General features: G+C 33.2%; 4 protein-coding genes across 4 annotated transcripts; 2 read left to right on the top strand and 2 right to left on the bottom strand.

Moving 5' to 3' along the window:
* The first annotated feature begins 18 nt into the window (after nt 1-18).
* Nucleotides 19-9,423, top strand: LOC117205152 (nucleoprotein TPR). The gene is made up of 16 exons (XM_033443281.1): nt 19-338; nt 615-777; nt 865-1,086; nt 1,166-1,725; nt 1,792-2,183; nt 2,266-2,525; nt 2,600-3,129; nt 3,209-3,733; nt 3,819-4,291; nt 4,374-4,820; nt 4,907-6,907; nt 6,987-7,397; nt 7,479-7,844; nt 7,922-8,105; nt 8,191-8,514; nt 8,591-9,423. The coding sequence occupies exons 1-16, from the start codon at nt 167-169 to the stop codon at nt 8,701-8,703; spliced, it is 7,143 nt and encodes a 2,380-aa protein (XP_033299172.1). The 5' UTR covers nt 19-166; the 3' UTR covers nt 8,704-9,423.
* Nucleotides 9,424-9,458: 35 nt separating this feature from the next.
* On the bottom strand, nt 9,459-11,801 carry LOC117205159. The gene has a single exon (XM_033443300.1). The coding sequence runs from the start codon at nt 11,139-11,141 to the stop codon at nt 10,647-10,649; it is 495 nt and encodes a 164-aa protein (XP_033299191.1). The 5' UTR covers nt 11,142-11,801; the 3' UTR covers nt 9,459-10,646.
* Nucleotides 11,802-14,954: 3,153 nt separating this feature from the next.
* LOC117205287 (vascular endothelial growth factor A-A-like) lies at nt 14,955-15,898 on the top strand. Its single transcript, XM_033443527.1, has 2 exons — nt 14,955-15,074; nt 15,166-15,898. The coding sequence occupies exons 1-2, from the start codon at nt 15,007-15,009 to the stop codon at nt 15,500-15,502; spliced, it is 405 nt and encodes a 134-aa protein (XP_033299418.1). The 5' UTR covers nt 14,955-15,006; the 3' UTR covers nt 15,503-15,898.
* Nucleotides 15,263-17,918, bottom strand: LOC117205281 (dynein assembly factor 4, axonemal-like). The gene is made up of 8 exons (XM_033443518.1): nt 17,762-17,918; nt 17,451-17,688; nt 17,179-17,377; nt 16,584-17,085; nt 16,409-16,509; nt 16,185-16,338; nt 15,907-16,116; nt 15,263-15,359 (listed from the first exon to the last, which is right to left on the bottom strand). Exons 1-7 carry the CDS (start codon nt 17,882-17,884, stop codon nt 15,910-15,912), a joined length of 1,524 nt encoding a protein of 507 aa, XP_033299409.1. The 5' UTR covers nt 17,885-17,918; the 3' UTR covers nt 15,263-15,359; nt 15,907-15,909.
* Between the last annotated feature and the right edge of the window lie 46 nt (nt 17,919-17,964).

Below are 17,964 nucleotides of genomic sequence, written 5' to 3'. Positions count from 1 at the left end.
TAGGGATCCGCGTCAGTTCGATAAAAGCCATAGTGATTTACAGGGAGAAAGGTGATATACATTGAATGTTTGATCAAATGTGTCTTCGATCGAGCCTGATTATTAATAAGGTATTAACTCATCATTGAAGAAAGATTTTCTTGATTGAGCAATATCGAACGAAAAGATGGAGAAAACAGAAGAGAACGAACATAATGTGTTGAGAGAAGTTTTAACTGAAGAAGAATTAACGCAAGTTCCTGACTCACTTGCAAAAAAGCTTAGTGCTTATTTCAATGAAAAATTCGAACAGTACATTACAGCAAAAGCAGTTTTTGAAACTAACAGAAAAAATTTTGGTAAGTTTAAATTGAATTTTATATTTTTTATTACTATAACGGTTGACTAGTTTATTTACACAAAGGAGATAACCTCTCCATTGGTATGTGCCGCATTCATTAAATAGTTTACATTAAATATCTTATTGCATATATAAAAGAAACTTTGCTATAAAAAACTTGATGGCCAATTTTATTATTTAATTATATGTATATTACAAAGTCTTTATTTTTGTAATATTAATGAAATTGGGTTATTAAAAATGAACAAAATTTTTATTTTTGAAATTTTATTAGACCAAACTTTAGATAAACTACAAAAGGATTTAACAGAAGAAAAATCAGACTCTGAAGAATGTAAGGGAAAACTTGAATTGGCAGAAAAATATACTACTGAACTACAAACTAGTTTAGATCAAACTAAAGGTGAAATACAAAAACTACAGGAGACTGTTAAAAGGTACATGTTGTTTATGTGTTGTTATAAAAAAGTATTATTATATATGCACAATACATATGATTATAATAATTATTTAATTATTTACAGATTAGAAAAAGAAAATGGTGATTTGCGTCGCCATAGAGATACAGTTGTGGATGAAAGGGATGCATTACAATTACAAGTTGAAAGGCGAGATAGAGAAATTGAGAGAATGCATACTGAACTATCTTCTCTGGGTACTCAATTGCGAAATGCTGTTGCTGCAAAATGTCAAGCTTTAGCAGAAACAGAAGAAATTCGAAGTCTTGATATGACCCTTGAATTCAAGTATGTATTTAGATAATAAATATTTCATAATGGACTCAAATCTTCACAAAATTTTAATATGTTATTTGAAATATTTTAGAGAAAAACGTTTAGAACAAGAAAGGACTCTTTTATCACAGCAAATGGCTAGTCTTGAAGAAGAATTGGCAAAGAGAATGTCAGAATTACAGTCAACAAGAGCAGAAGCTTCTGCACGAGCGCTCTTAACAGATACACGTTTGGCACAACGTGATGAAGAATTGCGTATTGCGAATGAAGCAACAGCACAGTTACGAGAATTATACACATCTCTTCAACGACGCTGCGATGAACTATCTCAAAAATTAGAAGAACAACGTACACACGAAATTTCTATGCATGCTTCTTATCGAGAAGAAATTGGTGCTCAGACTAGATTAGCAGATCTTTATAAAGGCATGGCAGATGAAGCAAATGCAAAAGCTGAGGAATTTAGTAATGCAGTTAAAGAACTTCAGGAATTACTAGAACATGCTACTGAACAGTATGGAACGCTAGAGACAACACATAATCAACTTCAGTTACAACATAAGCAAGAGTTAGTAGAAAAAGAACAGAAGATAGATGAGCTTTCAAAAGAATTAAATCATGCAAATGAGTTATTGAAAAATATTAAACAAGGTAATTAGTTTATTGTTATCTTTGTAGAATCTTATTTGTCTAATAATCATACAATTCTTTTAACAGAACGGTTAGATCAAGCTGTTGAACAGCTTGCACCTACAGCAGCTATAGCTAGTCGGGTGCTTAGGAAAGGCTTAAGCCTTACTCAAATTTATACGCAATTAGTAGATGTAACAAATGAGTTGACTTCAGAACGAGAAGAAAATGGACGTCTAAAATCACAAATGGACGTCATTTTACATGAATTAGAAGAGAAGGCTCCTGTTTTACAACAACAACGTGAAGATTATGAAACCGCTATGGCAAATATTGGTACATTAACATCAAGATTAGATGAACTTTTAGTAGAAAATCATAGACTACAAGAAACAACTGATGAAGCAAATCGCATTGCTAAGCACCATACTAAAGAAAATCAAAGGTTAAAAACAGAAGTATCAGATTTAGCTAGACAGGTAAGCAATTAAAGCTAGATGTACATGCTTATATATTTTTGAGTATATAATGAAATTTGTATGCAATATTTGCTATTTTTAGGTATGCTTCCTTTTAAAAGAAGTCCAAGAGAGTAGAACTAGTGCAGCTGTTGATACAAATGAATTTTCAATGGATATGGATAATCTTGCTTCATCTGAAATCATTAGTAAAAAGCTTGTTACTTTTAAAGATATTGAAGAATTACAAGAAAATAATCAGAAGTTATTATCAATAGTTCGTACATTATCATCAAGACAAGAAGAAATAGAAAGAGCAACAGATGAAATAAATTCTGGCGAAATGAAAGAAAAATTAGAGAGGTCTGTAATTGTACTAAAAATGTATTACAATAATGTTTGATTTCATTTATTTTAGTTTTCCATAATTATAATAGGTACCTAGAACAATTGGAAGACATGCAAGCTGCTCAAGACAGACAAGCCAAGATGTTAGAAGGTCTTTTACGACAACGGGACATGTATAAAAATATGTATCAGCAATGTTTAAAGCAGGCAAATGTAACAGAAAAAAAAGAACTATCTATGACACAAGAAGAAGAAGAAGGGAGAGAAATTAATGGAGTAAAACCTGTTAAAGATGAAGTGGCTACTATTACTCAAGATGATGTTAATAGAGAAAAAGAATTGCAAAAACAATTGACAGAAACTGAAACTAAATTGAAACAGATTACAGATGATTATGAAACATACAAAAAAGAGAGGGCAGCCCATGAACGAATGTTAGGAGAGGAAGTAGAAAGGCTTAGAAAAGAAGCAGAAGCTCATTCAGACAGATGTTGCAGATTAAAAGCGCAGTTAGATTCGGCTAATGATAGATTTAATCTTTTACAACCAAATGTTGCTTCTTATAAGTCTCAAATAAAAGTTCTTGAAGAGAAATGTTTAAATTACAATGTGACAATTGGTATGAAATATTTGTTGTGTTCACAGATATTGTGTTAAAAAAGTATTAATAACTATTGATAAGTTGTTTCTTTTTATAGGCAAACATGAGCAAAGCTTAATGATTTTAAAAGATGAAGCTTTGGCAGCTCAAACGCGACTATCTCGTGCTGAAGTACAATTAGAAAACTTACGTCGATCTCTTTCAATTTTAAGTGATTCTGAAAGTCGCCTTATGAAAGAACGTGAAACATATCAGAGAGAACGTCAAACGCAAGCTTTATTGCGAGCAGACGTTGAATCTATTAAAGCAAGTTTGGAACGGGTTCAGGCTGAGGGTCAATTACGTGCTGAACAGCGTCTAGATGATGCTACAAGAGAATGTGCCGCTTTAAGACGTCGTTTGCAGGAAGAACAAGATCGATTTAGAGAATTATCTGCACATTTAGAAAAACAACTTACTACAGCTCAAGAAAGATTAACCGAAGAACGTAATATAACCGAACAAATTCGCATAGAATTGGAACAAGCTCGTCAATCTGATTCTCAAAATGTACAACGTATAGAAGAACTTAATACGAAACTAAGACAAGCTGCTACTCATTCAATATCTAAACCTTTCACTGGTACGTGTGAAATACAGAGTTAAATTTTCATTTATTTAATTAGAGGTAATTATAAATAAAATTCTGTGCATATTTAAACTTGCAGGTGATGAACATCCTGTAAAGAGATTAAAAGAACTTGAAATGCAACTTACGACGATACAAGCAGAAGCAAAATCTTTATCCGAACAACTAAAAAGTGCACGGCAGCAAAGCCAACAATATTGCGACATTGCAGAAAGTGCAGAAGCTCAATTAAGGGAGGTAACGGCGCAACATAATAAATGTAAAGAAGAATTAGAAACTGCTTTAAAAGAAGCGCGTGTAGAAATAATATCCCTTCAAAAGAAAGTTCAAGAATTAGTAGAAGAATTAGCAAAAGTTTCTAATGGTCAACAAGAAACTGATTCAGAATTAAGAGAAAAGTTAGCTGATGCAGAGAGAAGACTTGAAGAGTTAGATGAAGTTAAAGGAGAATTGGAAATTGTAAAAGGTGATTTACATAATGCTTCAGTATCAGTTAAAGAAGCGGAAGAGAAGTATGCTAGAGAAATGGTATTGCATTCAACAGATTTGCAGGTAAACATAATCATCACTTCATTTATGCAAATAAATAAAATACAGAATGTAATGTAATTCTTTGTTATCGCCTCATTTATAGATATTAGCGAAATTGAAAGAAGATGCCCAAACAGTAGAACAAAAGATAGCAAGCTTAACTCAAGAAAGAAATGCAGCTACAGAAGCTTTAAATCTTGAGAGAGAAGCTTGTCAAGAAAGAGAGAAAAGATTACATGAAGAAATCCAAGAAATGCAACAAAGAATATCAGATCTGGATGCACAAAATGCTATTTTGCATACTCAAATTCAAGAATTAAGTGACAAGACTGCAATCATGCATAGCCAACAATCAAAGATAGCTGAACAGGGAAGTCCTGATACTAGTTTGGAAGCAATGAATCGTAGCTTTAGTGGACTTGAAGATGATTCCAAATCTGCTGAACAGTTATTAAAAGTAATGAAATATCTAAGACGTGAAAAAGATTTAGCTGTAGCAAAATTTGATGTTCTAAGAGCAGAAAATCTTAGATTGAAATCACAAGTGGAAGTTAGTATCCAAGTTTCCTTACTAAAATTTTAATTTGTATAACTTTTTAATGCAATGTAACTGTTAATACTTTTTCATTAATTTAGGTTATGGAAAAAAGATTAAAGGAAACAGAAGCTGCCCTTAATTCGGAAAGAGAAAAGTCTGAAATTGATGTAGTAACAACATCTAAACACGCAGAGCTATTGCGGAAAGTTGAAACTTTAAATGCCATCACAGATTCCAATAGAATCCTAAGAGAGGAAAGAGATAGTTTAAGTGCAAAAGTTTCAGAGCTTACCGCAAAAGTTGCAGCACTTTCTGAAGAAGTAGTACCACTTCGAGCTACATCACGAGATTTACAAGCGAAGACTGAAGCCTTATTACAAGAAAATACAAGTCTTAAAGGAGAAGCAACTAGATGGAGACAAAGAGCTAATACATTAGTAGAAAGGGCGAACAAAACAAGTCCGGAAGATTGGCGTAGATTGCAAACTGAAAGAGAAAATCTTAGTAAACTGCTCACATCTGAACGTGAAACACATGCTAAACGTGCGGAAGAATTAAATCAATTGAAAACAGAAAAGGGTGTATTAGAAGAACAGCTATCACTACTCCAGAAACAAGTACAAACTCAGGGAGAAGAAATTCAAAAAGCATCTGAAGAGGCACGTAAATTGGGTCAAGACTTAAACGAAGCTCTTGCTGATTCTTCTTTGAAAGCTAAGGATTTAGTAACATTAAGAAAAGAGCTTGGTGATAAAGAAGTAGTCTTGAATGACATAAAGAATAAAGAGATTCAAATAAGAAAAATAGCGAAAAAATACAAGACTCAATTTGAAGAACTGGCGAAAACAGTAGAAGAAGAAAAGAGTAAATCTGAAGAGTCTCGAATGTCGGCTGGTACTTCTGGAAATGAAGATGTTGGTCGTATATCTCAAGAACGTGAAGATCAATTACGAGAAGAAGGCAGGCAAGAATTGCGTCAAGCAAATCTAGAATTAACATCAAAGGTTGATGAATTATCTCGTCAAATGATAGTTGTACAAAATGAAGCAGAATCGTTAAAGAAAGAGATCGATACGATGAACAGGACACGCGTTGAGAAAGAAGAACGTGTTAGACGAGCATTAACGACGGCAAGAACTGAGCTCATGCGGCTAAGAGAATCAAAGAAAATTTGCGAAAAGGAATTAATTGACTTAAAAGCTAAAGTCGAAGCTGGTGCTACCGAATCAGATACTGCTGAACATGATGCTAGACTTGCAGCACTTAAATCTCAAATGGAAAGTAGAATCTCTCGTTTGGAACATGAAAAGTCAGAAATCCAGGCAGAAAAAGAAACTCTTGTACAAAGAGTAACTCAACTACAGCGACAAGTAGCTGGTGTTAGTGGAATTAGTGCCACTACGGAACCACCAACGGCTAATATTAAACCTATGTCTGCTCGCGCTGAAACTCCATTAGCGAGTATTCGACCTATGAGTGTAGTAGTACAGTCTAGAACAGCTGCCGTTTTACCCACAACTGCAAGTGCACCAGTAATGGTTGCACCTCATCAACAGCAACAGCCACAGCAACAGGTGGTGCATACTACTGAAACGAGTTCGCCAACTAGTAGCCTTCCAGATTTTCAACCAGCTAGTACTAGTAGTAGTTCATCGCAGACAGCGCCAAATACTTTACGACAACTCGTTGTTCAACCACAATTAAGTGAATCAGCAGAATCAACGCAAAGGGAAGACCCAGAAAGTGCAGAAACACTTAGTGTACAACAACAGCAATGTCAACAACAACAACAGCAACAACAGCAGCAGACTGTTGCACTAGTTAGTCCAAGAGTGGAACAACAACAACAACAGCAACAAGCTGCTGTCAGTGATCAACAGCAGACTGTAGCTAGCAGTTCTACTCAGTCAGTAAGCACATCGCAAGCTTCGACAGGCCATAAACGTCCTAGAGCTCTTGATTCGACAGCATCAGGGTCTGGAATTGTTGAAGGTGTAGATCATAGTAGGCAGGAGCAAGTGCTTAGTCCCAAATCTAAACGGTCTAGACAAGAAATGTCATCTACTGCTAGTGCAAGCGCTTCAGAGGTCGAGTACCAGGTGAATTTAAATAATAAAAGTGTAGGAAATATTAAACAATAATTAAATATTTAGAATGATGTACTTATTTAATTTTTAGGTACCAACATCAAGCCAACGAGATCAAGATGAAGAAGTAGAAGAAGGCTGTGTCGTTGTAGTAGATTGCGACGAAGGTGAAGGAGGTGGTAATCATCAGACTCAGGAAGAAGAAGAATTTGATAATGACGCATATGAAGAAATGGAAGAAGAAGAAGAGATACCTTATGAAGTGGAAGTAGAAGTGGAAAGAGATAATAATGAAGTTGAAATTATAATGGGAGAAGATTCTACAAGTGTAGAAGTTCCTAGACAAACACAAGTAACAGTACCTACGAATCAACAGCAACAACAGTCGGAAGCAATTAGTAGTGCTGAACCAACAGGAGAACCACCTACATCGTTCGGAACTCGATCTTCACGTGGAATTGCGCCAATGCCTAGACAACAACAACAACAACATCTTCTCTTGGTATATATTCATTTTTATATACAAAGATAAGGGAATAGAAGGACGGAAATAAAGCATCTCTTTTAATGAAATGAATTTTAGCCGCAACAAGGATATGAAGATGGTGGCGATGATAGCATAGTGCCAAGTACTCCAACTTTATTCGTACCACGTCGAGGAGACGGATTTGGAGAAGCTGTAAGTTCACCTCAAGTTCCCCAAGGACGTTTTACGTTTGGAGATTCGTCTGCACCAACAACAGCATCATCGACTCCTTCGTTATCAACTCCTTCTGGATCAGCAACTCGAACGATATTTGGGTCATCTAGTTCTGGTGTAGCACAAGTAATTCAAGAAAGTATGGATGATACGCGAATGGATCTTGTTCAATTAGAAGATGGTGGTACTGGTCGTAGTGTACCTACTACTCCTTTACAAGTTTCACCAGCCGCTGATTTACCACCTTCGGTATAAGAATAATTAAATATTTTTATATAACATTGTAGCATTTCATTTTGTCATGTAATTAAACGACGTACTTCTAGACAAGTAGTGGACCTTCAGAAGAACAGGAAACTCCAGTTTCAGTAACACCGGTATCAGTAACGGGTACTACTGATGTTACTGAGGAGCCTACAATACCAAGTATTCGTGTACTTGGTGTTGACGATCAACAACATAATCAAACTGAAATGATTACAGAATCTATTAGCACGACGCCAACTGAAGGTAATTATAAGCTATGTTAATATCAATCAAAATTCTAAATAATTGCATATTACTAAATAAATAAATTATAAATAATTACATGTAGGTATGAGCTCAGAAGGTGAAAAACGTACAGATGAAACTGGTCCTTTAATCTCTGGGGATGATGATGCAGTAGATACAGGCGAAGGAACTGAAGAACCAGGAAGTGATATAGTGGAAGATGAAGTAGAAGAAAGTCGTGAAGCGGAAGCGTCTCCATCCAGTAATACTCGGCAAAGGGCAATGGCAGCAGCTAATGCTGCAGCTGCAGCAAATGGTGCTAGAGGAGCTACGGCACGACGATCGGCAAGATCGCAAGATCGATTTAGAACGCGTGGTAGTCGACCTACACCTATTGTATGGGAAAGTCAACAACCTGGCGGTAGAGGTAAATGCAATCGTAAATGATAAATTTTGAAATAAGAATATATTTTCCTAATGTAAACATTTGGTGTGTTTCAAAGGACAAAGCGTAATGCGAGGACACGCAACAAGGGGAGCAAATAGTGAAACAGGAAGAGGACGTGGAACAAGAGGCCGGCGAATGCGATCTAAATATTCATATGCGCGATTCTAAAATTAAATAATTTTGTATACGAACTCATGCGGAAACTTTGACGTTGTTGTCTTTGCAAACGAACGGTGTAAGAAATGTTGACTATTAATATATCGACCTTCAAGACAAGGATACTTTTACTTAGCATTAAACAATATGTTTGTTGTACAGATACATTTGTCGATGTAACATTTGTTATACCTAAACTTAAATGAAACTATGATATAAGTCTTATAATGGCAGTATATATCTACCTTTTCAAATGGGAACTATATGAAATTAAAAACGTAATGTCGATTTCTAATTCTTCGGAATCTAAGGTAACATTCCTTTATTGAGGCTAAGAAATTAAATTAAAACTAAACAGCATTTAGGGTGTTTTGTTTATGTATTCTTGGAACTGACTTTTATATAATTATTATTCAAATTTCATATAATATTGATGTGGTTCATAGTACAAATGTATTTATGCAAAATATTTTGTACAAGACGTATATCATGAATTATGTGTTGAGTTTCATAAATTACACAATGTTCGTCATAAATATTTTATTAAAAATGTTCGACAAGACATGTAACAAGTATTTTATTTTATATAAGTGCATTGCTTTTTTTGTATTTTACAAATTTAAGTATGAATTCTACTATCTTTTTCAACAGTCCTATAAGTAAGCATTAGAGACATATATTTACATATTATGTTTCAACTTCCAACTATCAATAAATAATATAAAATATCTACCTAAGTTTTATTTGTATACTTATGGTATCTGCTTAAATAGAATTTGACATTTATTATGAAATTTACTATTAGAATAAATAAAAGGTATTTATTACGTTCCACACACAGAAGATGTGTAATAATACAATATATTTTATACATCAGTCTCTTGTGTAGTTTAGTCGTATTTTAAAATAGCATTATTAATTAATACTTTTTCAGTATTCAAATATCTTGTATTGTTTGCAAAAACTTACACATAACGAGTGAATTAAAAAAATATGGCAAATATGTATAAATACTGGAGATATAATTGATTAATAAATATCAGTTTTACATGTTTTACAATACAATTAAAACGAAATCTATCAGTACTATGATTTCGATGTTACTACTATATAAATATGATAATATCACAATAATGAATATTAAACCCCTCTTCTAAAAGAGTCAGAGTGATTTCTAAAATAATAATACACTTTGGTCCCCTTTATTTCTTTTTAATATTGTTAAAAATAATTGTAAGATAGAGCACGAAATATGACTAGTTACATAAATAATTAATTTTTGTCTATTATTTTCGTATAGTGAGTTACATATAGTCAGTTATGTATGATATTATCTGAATATTTTCAATGAAGTCAATTTAATTTTACTTCTTTCTTTGTTTTTCGTTTGTGGTTTGAAAAAACAACGAAAAACTTTAATGTCTTATGCTTTGAAAATTGACTTAAATGAAAATTAACTTCATCATTTACTTTTTAATTGTTATAGAACGCCTACTTTTCTTAATTAAATCCATAATATTTCTGATAATGGGAAAGTAGAAGTTTGCTATAAATATGAATAGATCGTCAAGTTTTTTCACTTCCTGAGAAGTTGTATAAATTCGTTGCGTAGCAGAACTAATAATATACATACATATATATATATATTTTTTAAAACAGGTGTCCATCAACTATTCTATGATAATTTGATGTTGGAGAGACAATCATCACGTTGTTGGGCTGTATGCCAAGTTTCTGTGCACATAGCATCAGACACGTTTACACTAAACGTTTCCGAACTAAACCGGTAAATTAAAGTAAACTAACTCAAACAAAATAAAAACTTTAACATTCTTAATTACATATTTTGATTCATTAACAATATTTCCTATAAATCAATACTGTGTGTTATATTTACAATTTGTTATGCAAAAGTCACTTATTTTGAAACGTCTCCCTTTAGTCTATCTGATTAACTAATTTGAAATTAAAGTTACGTTAGGCTGCTGATGCTCTAGTCGATACCGATCACTGATTCTGGTCATTTCACAGGAACATTGACCATGCTGTTCCACGCTGATCCATTGTCGTCTGTTATTAGTCCTGTTATTAGTTTCGTAACTCATTACCTCAATTTCAATTTCTTCATAATAGATCGCTGATTGTACAGGTAGACAACTCATATCTGAATTCATGCAGCATCCGGAGTGTCCGTCACATCGCTTTACGACAATATAAACAGGCTGAATGGTACTCTCCCCAGGATTCTGATGTACGTTTTGCATCAAGTCTCTCAGATGGTACGCTCGAAATTGTGGTTTTTTACAAACAAACATGCTGGAAGTTTTCACTGCTTCAGATAAAGTAATCTTATTGCTATTTACCGCCGTTGATCGCACCATGTTGTCCAAAGCCAATAGGATGAGTATCATTAACTCCAATAGGAAAGTCCTCAATGACCTATTTCTCATGCCTTGTATCTGTTAATTTATACTATAATTCTTATTGAATAATGTATGTTGTATCACTATGATTATCTTTACACACACAGTTTGGGCAAATTGAAAGATTCAATTTGAATCTCACTGAAGATCACGTTCATAAATTCAAATTTTACGGCGCGATACTTGGTGAACGCGTTTGAGATGTGTCTTCTCTAGCCAAATTACACGAACCACTGATATGTAGTCGTATCAAGAGGCATCCAACTGAGACTTTCCTGCTGCCAGAAGTGTATTTATACATGGAAGAGCTTGCACACACTTCACGCAAGGTATACACGCATCGTTACATTCATGCACACGTAAAATCTGATATCCTACAATTCTGCGGTAACATTTACTCATGCATTCCTTAAACCACTCAAAATATCCCGATGCATGGGAATTGTCACACTTTCTATCGTATGCGTCATGGATTCCATCCTGGAATATGCCTTAAAGCTTAATACAGTGATATTAAATTTTTAAAATACTATAATACACAATAATGTAATATACAATAAGGAAATCATCATTTTATAACTATTTTTCAATTTAACATATTCTTCAGACTTAAATTCACACAATAAACTCTTATAATTTGCTACTCTCTTCGACATATTTGTCAATGCGATCGACTAACTTTCCGATAAGAGGATGTACGCGCTTATATCAAAGTCGAACTTCGACTTTTCTTTTATTGGTATGTTACTTGAGCAAGCTATCACTCATATACATATGAAACTTTTAATACACATTCAACAAATTCATTTCGGACAAGCTATTCATAACTCAATGGACAATCAATGATGTAAGTAAGATTGTAATAATTGCGGGAGTCACTTTTTTTTTATTGAAGTTTACAAAGATGTGGTAAGTTTTTACTTATAAGTAAAATTGACTCATATTAATATGATTCATTGAAAGTCGAGTACAATAAATAATTGAGAAATATGCGGTTGTGTTACATCTTCCTATCTTCTACCTCCTACTATTTTCCTCATTGTTTCATAAAAAAAATCTCCAGTCCATATATTAAAGGCAGGTTGTAAACTATGGTTCTGAGATTTCAAGGAACATTAATTTCTCTTATAATTTGAGACTTTTCCACAAACAAAACTGCTAGAATGATGTTTCGCGGTCGAATATTTGTTGCAAAGGAAGAATTGAAGTGGTCATTTTCTCGCAACGACCCCTTTGAAATATAGTTTTAAGTTGTTGGTGCAAGGTATGTCCAAGGTATGCGATGCACTCAACTGTATAAATACTTGCTTATTCTTAAGATATCTTTGAATTTACAAAATATATTTTTTATTTATCTATCTTGATCTTCATTTTTTATTAAAAAAAATAATAATACACAGAAAATTGAGATAAATTTTATATCTTGATTCTAATAAAACAGGTGAAGTATTCAAAATTACTTTCGATAAGAATGTATTAGCTATTTCCTCTTTCATAAAATGTATTCTGCATTATCCAATTCATTAGATATATTTTTTGTGTAAATTTCGTTTATGTACATTTCGTCTGTTAAAATATAATTATGCTGATTGTAACGAACAGAACAAATTAAATAAAACAAGTTTTCTCCTGTTTTTCCGCATGAGATCTATTCGTGTATATAAATATGTAACTGTTATTTAGATATTTATTTATTCTCGCGAAGTTACGCGATTATTTTCCCATTCGTTATATTATATAAAGATATACATCAATATGATAATTAAATTCAATCGACTATACATACTGTTCCATTTACACACGTGAAGAGTAATACATTGACTTTGCAATTATTCTCAATGAACTCTTATCTCTGGACTATGTTTGATAAAAGACCAGTGATACTAAGAATAGAAACGCAATAGAGATACAAAGAATAGAAAAGAGACAAAAAGTTTGCTTGATTGAATAAAATTTTTATGAAATCAGAAACTATTTAATCTTCAAATATAAGCACTATACCGAGTACATTTACTTTCTGATCGCGGATATAAGTACATGAATCATCAGTCAACCATCATTTCAAATTTCCAAATGGTTACTTGTAAGAGAGTAGAAATTCGTTTGTATCTTATTTTGACAATTCGCCATACAATTAATTTTCTCCCAGTTTTCTGTTTTATATTTTATAAAAGCCTCTTATATGCTTCGTACATATATACTTGTCCTCATCTTATTCTTCATAATAATTGCTTTTTATTCATATTTTTATTGATTAATCTATTTACTGGTACAGAAAGAACATCTTTCTTAAGAGGTATTAATGTATTTACTACGACATTATAATTTCAGTTATAAGAGATATAATTAATAGCAAAATTGTGGGTGTGACGATTAGTAATTTCACGGATTCATTTGACGTAACGGCATAGCCCTCATGGTGCAAATAAAAATAAAATATATAATGAACGTGTTAGTGCTAGAAGTCACGTAATTCAATAAATATCAATTCTTAAATGAGATTAAAATAATCAACTAGGAAATTTTGATTATGTAAGGAGAAAATAAGAATAAAGGAACTAAAACAACAAACTTTTTTTAAAAAAGCACAATAAAATTTCTAATAATGCTATTTCTTAAAATCTAGTAGATAGATATCTTCAATGATCAAGGCTATCAACCGATACACCTACACACAAAATTCCATTAACGGTTCATAGATTCGTAACTTCGCATACCATTGAGTCAGTTCCATGAATAGCTGTTAACGGATATTCGTAACATGAGTTTCGATTTGTGCAACCGATAGTCACTCTCACCTTCCATATAAAAAATTTTCGGAAACAGATATATTATTCATTTGATAAATGGCAACATAAAAAATTATCTTTTACTATTTATACATCGTGTAAAAATGAAAAGAACGTCATGAGTAAATTTTGCAATCAGACACTTCGCAGACGATTGCAATGACTCACTGCAACCTGTCGCATCATATAACACTGGAGACCAGAGAGGGTCGAGATACTTCATGCCATGCCGCTATATTAAGCAGTTTCTTTAACTTAATTATACAGATCTGCTGACATCTAATCGTTCCTCTGAATAAAAATTAAAAATATAAATATTTATGTGAATTATTACTTCCGTAATAACGATTGAATATTAGATTTAAATTGTCTTTTTTTAATTTCTTAAATAGTTCATAAATTTTTTAATAGAGTAAGTCAGTGAAAATAAAGTCACTGAGACTTCCATAAGAATTATTTGAGAGCAAGAAGGATCGAACAAAATGCATCGATGCACGAAAAACAGTGCTTGGGATGCAACCGGTACCTACACGAAGAAGAAAATCAGAGGGTAGATGATAATTTGACTGATGACTGGTAGAAATTTGTCAGATTCAAAGTATGGAAAGGAAAGGGAAATACGATGAAAGGAGAAAATGAGAGAAAGAGGAGGCAATTGATGAAGAAAGGATGATTAGTCACGCGACGTAACATGGTCCCAGTTCGAACGGGAGGCAGGACCCACTAGTTGTAATTATAGTTATCTTTGCGATGTTCTCGGAACGCTTTGCTTCAAGTCCTCCTCGAGCTTACCGAGAAATGAGAGAGAGAGAGAGAGAGACGGTGCGAATTGCCGTAGGACGAGACAAAACAATACGGCCAAAGGTAGATCAACGAAGAAAGATGATGAGAAATCGGAAAAAGAGGGGAGGCAGAGGGCATCGGGCCGAGGATGAAAGTTACATATATATATAGCAGGAGAAAGAATTCAGATCACAGAAGAGTAGTCGCAGTTCTCGACCCGGACAATTGCGAGTGAAATCAATCAGGACGTGTTGATTTTCAATTAAAGTAGAATTCTTTTTCACCAAAATCCCATTTAATACTAAGAAAGAACTGAAAATATGAGAAGCTATATTTTACTGTTCATTTCTATCCATCTTGCCTTTGCTACAATTGGCAGACATCATAGGTAAATTATATTATATCTATATATAAACTCAAAGCTTATATTGGTCACATGGCTTTGACAGATTGATTAAAATAATGGACTTGATTTTCAGAGATAGCGGATTTCTGAATCACGTGCAACTAGTGCATGAATTTCGGTGTTCCATGCCACAACCGAGAGCTATACCAGTGGCAGAACTTCTAACTGTCGGCCCTAGCCCGGACGAAGTTTTTTATCCTGCCTCTACCGTTTTGACACGTTGCAAAGGAGCCGGATGTTGCCCGGATCCCAAACAGATTTGTGCACCTATCGAAACCAGAAACGTCAGTCTTGTTTTCATGGTGAAACACACGATTGACCGACAACGTGACAGGCATCACGAAGTGATACATGCTTTGGAACATACAAAATGTGGGTGTGTCCATAAAAGAATGATAAAATTTGATTGATTCATTCTATTGAAATTTTTTCTTAAAACAGCAATGAAAAATACTTATGCGTTGTTATAAGAATATTATAAGTAGTTACTTAGTTACTCGTTAAAGAATTGAAATATACCAAAATATTTATAATCGCGCGATTAAATAACATTACATAATTAATTTTAATATAGGATAAGTTCCTCGATTTAATCACTCTTCTGTTGACTGTGATATTTTTATAACATAATATAAAGCACTATATGTTTTTTTTATAACACATTAATAAATGTTTTTGAATAATATATTTTTTTCATATTTAATTCCTTCTCAAACACCTTTTGCTTTATGATGCTTCGTTCCAAAAATAATAAAAACGAATAACGTTCTACCAGCTTTTTCAATTAGTCAAATAATCTAGTTCACCTACTTACTTATTAGTCTTTTACGTCGAAGTATTGTTTCGCGGCCAACACGTCACGTTTTATACTTTCATTGTTTGGTGTCAACTCTAGAGCAGCTTCTAGTTCAGGAATACCATGCTGAGGCGCAGACAATTTACAGAGGGCTGCGCCTCGTCGAGCGTGACACCTGGCCCTTGACTCTCGATTGCTTTCGCATTTCGGTTCCATTAGTTCTAGTGCCTGAAAGATAAAATGAATGTTTCAATTTATTTTTACAAGTTGAACAAATTACAATTTCAACGACTTACTTTAGAACAGTCTTCTACACATCTACAATAATTCCCTAATGCATAATGTGCTGCTGATCTATTCACATAGAGAGATGCCATTTTATCACTAATCTTAATGCCACATGTGTAAGCACTTATGGCCGCCAGATAATTTCCAACTTTGAAGAAATCACTAAAAAATAATGATAAATAATTTGTTACAATATAATTAATATAAGGCTTTATCAAAGTATCAAACGTACTCTCCTTTATCTTTTAACCATTGCGGATCTCGTTCTTCCTGTCGAAGATCTTCCGCGTTAAAACCAATTTTGCGTCTTGCTTCTACTTGTTTTTGCAACCACTGTAATTCAGTCAATATTAATATGACTTTCTTCTATAGTAATTTTAATGGTCAGAAATATAAAAAAATAATACTTCTTGTTCTTCAATGTGAGAGCTTTCCCTAGCCGGTGTTGGGAACTTCCGTTCCGAAAATGTTACGTTAATTGTACCTGTTTTTCTTGGTAATGGTACTGATTTTGAAGGTTCTTCGAATATGTTATTTCTTTTCAAAATTTTACCTTGTATCGCAGCTTCTACAGCTTCTAATCCTGGTCTCCTTTTTTGCTGTTTCTCATAAACCTTACTTAAATCTTTTTTATTTGTTGCTTTTACTATATCCGAATCTGAATCAGAATCTTGAGAACAACTGGTGTTGTTTTTGTTAATAAGAGAATCGTCTCTCTTGTCTGATACCTCTATTTGAAGATTACTCTCTTGATTTATATTTACCGATTGTACTTCTATAACCTTCTGATTGTTGACAGCTTTAGATTTAAATTCTTTTATAGTGTTACTACCGTTAAATATTTCTTGTTCGGTCATCGGGCGAGATTTTAACACATTATCATTGTCTTTAAACCATTTTAGTGGCGGTCTTATAAAAATGATGTAAAAAGAGATTGTTAATTATATAAAATGAAGAACAAATTTATGATATAAGAAAAAATATTTAAATTCTGGTACATACTTGTAAGCTTTTCTATTTTCTTGTATTTCTCCTTCAACATTAGAAAGAAATGGTAATTCAGCTTTCGATCTCCAGTCTTCAAATTCCTGCATAGCTTCTCTCCGGTGTGCGTCCCGTATCGCATCTATTTTATTCAGTGTAGCTGTATTGACACTGATTTGTTCTTTCACTGCTTCCTTTTGTAAATATTGACGCTTTTCTGAAGGAAGTTATGAATCGTTGGAAAATATATAAGTTATAAATTGTAACATTATTTACAATTCTCTACATACCACTCTTAAGTTTCATATTTTCTTCGGCCAGTTTTTGAGCATGTTCTAAAGCTTGAGTACGGCAATCTCGTTTAAAATCATTGTTAATATCTTGCACCTCGAGAGTAGGCCACTCCAAATTAGTGTTTGTTTTATGCAAAGCAACTATTGCTTCTTCTTCCGTCAAAGTACATTTACTTTCTTTTTCAACAACATTAGCCCAAAGAAATAATTCTAATATGAATGGTGGAAAGCTGATCTGTTATTGAATTAAATATCGTATGTTATTTATATACATTTAAAGATTTAACTTTAGGAATTAAACTCTATACCTTTACGTAATTATCTATTACGAATAAGTCAACTTTTTTTGGATGGCCTTTCAAAGGTACGTTCAATATAACAAATTCTGAAGTTTGACGCCAAGAGTAGTCTTTAATAACTATAGCTGGCATTTTCTTCTTCAACGCAATGTCCCATTACATGTAATTCTCGCTATCGAAGCGATGTAGATTATCGATCAAACATTTTGCGA

Source organism: Bombus bifarius, unplaced genomic scaffold (genome assembly GCF_011952205.1).
Source record: "Bombus bifarius isolate JDL3187 unplaced genomic scaffold, Bbif_JDL3187 scf7180000007987, whole genome shotgun sequence".
Classification (NCBI taxonomy): domain Eukaryota; kingdom Metazoa; phylum Arthropoda; class Insecta; order Hymenoptera; family Apidae; genus Bombus; species Bombus bifarius.
Note: the sequence above shows the minus strand (reverse complement) of the source record. Positions and strands in the feature narration are given on the sequence as shown.